General features: G+C 58.5%; 1 protein-coding gene across 6 annotated transcripts in view; it reads right to left on the bottom strand.

The window, feature by feature from the left end:
• The window catches only part of ZBTB17 (zinc finger and BTB domain containing 17), a 46,245-nt gene that overhangs the window by 1,657 nt on the left and 39,615 nt on the right, over positions 1–4,973 (bottom strand). For all 6 annotated transcript variants that reach the window (XR_011166590.1, XM_069078898.1, XM_069078899.1 and 3 more), the window contains 10 exons: positions 4,570–4,623; positions 3,777–4,033; positions 3,545–3,687; positions 3,015–3,315; positions 2,428–2,515; positions 2,149–2,265; positions 1,912–2,032; positions 1,481–1,611; positions 511–726; positions 298–387 (listed from right to left, as the gene is read on the bottom strand). Coding sequence is in view for 5 of the 6 variants with exons in the window: in XM_069078898.1 (XP_068934999.1) it covers positions 298–387; positions 511–726; positions 1,481–1,611; positions 1,912–2,032; positions 2,149–2,265; positions 2,428–2,515; positions 3,015–3,315; positions 3,545–3,687; positions 3,777–4,033; positions 4,570–4,623 (1,518 nt within the window). In the remaining variant the exon portion in view is untranslated. The remainder of the gene's footprint in view (positions 1–297; positions 388–510; positions 727–1,480; positions 1,612–1,911; positions 2,033–2,148; positions 2,266–2,427; positions 2,516–3,014; positions 3,316–3,544; positions 3,688–3,776; positions 4,034–4,569; positions 4,624–4,973) is intronic.

The following is a 4,973-nucleotide window of genomic DNA, read 5'->3' as shown; positions in this document are numbered from 1 at the left end:
ACACACACACACACACACACACACACACACACACACACACACACACAAACCTGACAGTAAGACTTCTCCATTGGCGAGTGGCTACCCCAGCAGGTAGCAGGTTGAGGAGCTGGAATGACCACTTGTGGGGATACTGAACAAGACATCCCTGTTGGGGTACGTGCTGGACTAGACGCCAGCTGAGACTCTCCGAGGACCCTTCCTGCTCTGACCCCCAGCTGAGCATGGCCAGGCCCAGGACCATGCCTGCAGCACTCCACCAGGAGCACTCCCTCCATGTAACCACACCTTCCTCACCTGCTTCCTGCACCTGCTTCACGGCTTTGGTGATCTCAGCTTTGAGGGCTTCTGTCTCATCCGCCGTCACTGCGGCCCCAACAGGCACCACTGTGGGGTGGGGGGGAGGACAGGGGGGGCGCTGAGGGAGGCCATCCCCACCCTCTGTGTAGGCTGCCTCAACCCCAAGGCCCACCCCCCCACCCCCCGTGCTCCCTTCCCTCCTCCCCCCACCTGTAAGCTGGGTGACGGCCGTGGCGGCCAGTGCCTCTGTGGCCAGAGTGACCATGTCATCTGAAGCAACGGTGACAATGTTGACCTCATCACCCTCTTCTGGCTCTACGATCTTGATGCCTGCCTTGCCCTGGTGAACCGTCTTCACATGGGAGCGAAGGTTGTCCACACGGTTGAAGCCACGTCCACACTTGTCACAGAGGAAGGGTTTTTCCCCTGGGTAAGGAGGGGCAAGGAGAAGGAAGACAGCATGGTCACCACCCCGGGCTAAGCACAAGTGTATCTGGGGAGCCCAGGAGTCCGGGTCCAGGAAGGGCACAACCCACTGTCCTCTTGTGGCCCTGCCCTGGGGCCGCTGCCAGGCGTGTGTGAGCTTACTCAAAGGCCACACTTCCCCCTCCTAGAGCCTCCCTCAGGGCAGGAAAGACCATTCTCCCACGGACCTCTCTAGGCAGTACATGTGGGTCCCACCATGAGGAGGCTGGGGATGGGGCCAAGATGCTTTGCTTTCCCACAGCACCCATCTCAAAGGGAGCACCACCTGGTAGAATGAGCCTGGGATCTGGCATCAGGGCCAAGTTCATGCTTCTTAGGGGGAAGCAGCTGGGGAAGAGGAGCAAGGGCTTCCAGCCTGAGCTAGTCCCCAGCAGGCCTGTGCCTGCCCCTCACTAGAGGAGTGTGGAGGGCTCTCCCCTCAAGAACGTGCTGCACTCCTGACACAACTGTGTGTAGGGACAGGATGGAAAAGAATGTTGGATTGGGGCTCGAGATCCTAATGTTGAGAGCTGGAAAGTACTTCAAGGTGCTCAGGTCCAACTCACTTTATGGAGAAGGAAAATGAGGCCCGTGCAGGTGCAGGGAGTCGGGAACCTAGCCTGATCTGAGCCCTGGGCTGGGTCCAGAAGCCCCTTGGGGCTTCCCGCCTCCTCCTGCGGGCTCCTCCCACTCAGACGCCCCGCCCAGGACCCACCTGTGTGGATGATGATGTGCTTGGACAGATCCCCCACGTTGACAAAGGCCTTGCTGCACACGCTGCACTTGTGTGGGCGGATGTTGTCATGGTGGCGAATGTGGTTGGCCAGCTGGCTAGACTGGACAAACCTGCAGGGCGGGGGCAGCGAGGCGGAAGCGAGAACAAGCTGGTGTTTAGCAGGAAAAGCAGGCCGAGAGAGGATGGGACGGGCAACAACGGAGCAGGGCCAGGGTCTGAATCGAGATGCTCTGACTCCAAATTCAAGGCAAAGAGCCCCATGGAATGGAAGGATGGGCCCTGGCTGGGACGTGTGGAGGCTGGGAGGAGAAGGCAGCGTGCTCTGGGCCTCACACTGGGGGGGAACCTGGGATTGCGGGGCCGGGGAGGCGAGTGGGTGGTCAGGGAGCGGGGGGCCTACAGGCAGTGACCTTTTGCCGCAGCGCTCACAGACATAGGGCTTCTCGCCAGTGTGCTGGCGCACGTGGGCGATGAGGGAGCTGGCCTGGGTGAAAGCCTTTCCACAGATGAGGCACTGACACGGCTTCTCTCCTGCAGCAGGACAGGGATGTGGGAGGGGAGATGGGGTGAGTGTAAGCCTCCTCCCGCCTCCAGTCTGGGCCGTCGCTGCCGCCTGCTCTCCCCATCGGTCCAGGGCAGCCACTTACCCGTGTGGATGCGGACGTGCCTCTGAAGGGCACCGGGGTCTGCAAACTGCCTCTGACAGTGCACACAGACGTAAGGCTTCTCCCCACTGTGGATTCGAAGGTGCCGCTTCAGGTTTCCTGGAAGAAGCGGGGGGGTGGGAGGGGGCAGCACAGAGGGTGAGGCCGAGAGCCAGGGGGCTGGGAGGAGGTGGCCAGGAGGCCCCAGGTGGGGACAGGGCTCTGGGGGCCTGCCTGTGGAGGCCTGGACAAGGCTCAGAGGGGGAGGGGCAGGGGCGCTACCTGAGGTGGTGAATTGCTTGCCACACTCCCTGCACTTCAGGGGTCCATCCGCAATATGGATCTTTAGATGCGCTTTCAGGTTGCCCACCTGTACTTGGGAGAGGGTGGGAGAAGCCCCTCAGAGGAGGCACTCTGAAGAAAGCTCCAGTGGCCCACCCCAGCCTTGCTGTCCAAGGAGGCTGCTCCCCCAGAGCTGGAGCTTTTCTGGGGCTCAAGCCCATGGGCTAAGACCAGGGCAAGCTGCAGGCCTCCCCACACCTTTTGCCCCTGGGCAGTTCTGTGCTGGGGCCCTGCTAGACTCCTTTCCTTGTCATTACTGGGTGCACACACATGACCCACCCAATAAGAATGGGCAGGAGCTCCTGAGGGCAGCCTGGGGTCTCTTTAGAGCAGTGTTTGTGGGCCCGTCCATGGGTATAGGGAAGCCTAGGCACTGCTTCTCAGAAAAACATCGTGAAATGCATAAAACACATGGAATCCCAAAGGAAACAACATCACTAAGGCGTTCTTAAGACCAAGATCCTGGATTGCCGATCAGGAGCCCCAGAAGGAGGGCCCCCTGCTGTGGGCCTGGGGCCGGCCCTCACCTGGTTGAACTTCTTGTCGCAGTGAGGGCACTTGTGTTCCTTGTCAGTGTCGTGGGTCTCCAGGTGCCGCATCTTGGAGGTGGGGTCGGAGAAGGAGCGCCCGCAGTAGTCGCACTGGTAGGGCTTCTCGCCGCTGTGCACCAGCTGGTGGCGCTTCAGGTTGCCCGAGGTGGTGAACAGTTTGCCACAGTCGTCACAGCGGTACCTGGCCTCGCCCGTGTGGCGCTTCTTGTGCAGGTTGAGCAGACTGATGAGCCGGTAGCTCTTGCCACACTCCTCACAACCGTAGGGTTTCAGGGGGCTGGGGGGAGGGGGCCGAGATGAGCAGGGACCGGCCTTGGCCCCTCTCCACAGGGGCTTGTGGCCACCCTCCAGCTGGGGCCCTGGGGGGAGGCACTGGAAGGATCTGAGAGTGGGGGCAGGAAGACAGGGCTGAGGGCGGAGATGCTGGAGAAGGGGAGGCTAGATGGCCTGATGAGCAGCTGAGTGGGGGCTTCCTTCCAGAAGTGGAATCAAGGGGGTTCCTTTACCTGTGTGTTTTCTCGTGAGCCTTGCAGGCCGCGGGGTCAGAAAAGGCCTTGTTACACTCCCGGCATGAGAAGGGCTTCTCTCCAGTGTGGATGCGAATGTGCCGCTTGAAGTTTCCTGTATGAGTGAACTCCTTTCCACAATCCTACGGAGAATGGCAGAGTTCAGGGTGAGGGGCCAAGAGGCGGCTCCAAAGAACGAGATGGATTGAGAGGCTACGAGGAAAAGGGCTACCTCACACTTGTGAATGACAGAGCCGTACGCCTTGGACTCAGTGCGGTCGCTGTAGGTGCCCGAGCGCAAGGCCCGAGCCTCCCCCACGTTCTCCTGCCCAGAATCTGTGCCCCCAGATTCCTCGTTCTCCTCGGGGGGCTCTCCGTTCTCTAGCTGGGGCCTGTTCTCTTCGGCAGGGCTGATCTCCCCTGAGGCTGCTCCTTCGGGGCTCTTGTCCTCCTGTCCCTCATCCTCTCTCACTGGCTCAGCCTCAATTTCTGCAATGCAACAAGCTCTGGATGGACTCTGGGGGGTCCAGTGGTGCTGTCTGCCCAGGGATCTGCGCAGAGGGGACACTGAAGGGCTGCAGTCTAGCCTTGGGCAGTACTTGGAAAGGAAGGCAGCTAACTGAGGCCCTAAGACTGGAGCTTCCTTGGGATAGTTTCACTCAGAAATGCCATCTGTTCCTGGGATTGGCACCTAGCTGCTTGTAAAAGATAGGGAGAATTTCCTGGTGAAGGTTCAGTCAACAAAGATTTATCAGGCACCCACCATGTGTCCAATACTGTACTGGTCATGTTTAAGGTACAAACAGCTTATGTTCTCTTTAGAGAGTCAGAACATCAGTGCAAGTGCTACATGACGTGCTTCAGATAGCAAGTGCCTTTAGGAATTTGGAAGGGAGGGGATGTGGCTGGGGGAAGACCGGATGAGGTAGGGGAGACAGAAGGGAGAGGCTCTGGGAGGCCCCGCCAGGGGAGCAACGGAGTGCTTTGGACAAGGTCTGAGACGTGACCCCACCCTGGCCACTGACCTGCTGGGCCATTCAGGTGAGTTGCTTCATTTCTTTGGGTCTCTGTTTCTCCCTCTGAAAAGCGAGAATGATGGGAAACAGAAGGAAAAAGGTTAAGATGCGTATATGGAACAAAGATCACAATTATGCTGCTGCCCCTGGGAAGAGTTCCATGTATTGTGTATCTGAAAGGGTGTCTTGGAAAACGGTCCCTAAATTTAAGCTAAATAAAAAATAGATAAAATGGAGACAATGGTCCCTGTCTTACCTCACAGCAACCAAGTGAAAGAGTATATTTTTGTGTGTCTGTGTTTATGAAAGAGAAAGAGAGGAGAGGGAAAGGGAAAAGGGGGGAGAGAGAGAGAGAGAGAGAGAGAGAGAGAGAGACAGAGAGAGAGACAGAGAGAGAGAGAGAGAGAGACAGA

This window comes from Petaurus breviceps, unplaced genomic scaffold (genome assembly GCF_028583685.1).
Source record: "Petaurus breviceps papuanus isolate PSGF00001 unplaced genomic scaffold, PetGlider_PUasm1.0 91041, whole genome shotgun sequence".
Classification (NCBI taxonomy): domain Eukaryota; kingdom Metazoa; phylum Chordata; class Mammalia; order Diprotodontia; family Petauridae; genus Petaurus; species Petaurus breviceps.
Note: the sequence above shows the minus strand (reverse complement) of the source record. Positions and strands in the feature narration are given on the sequence as shown.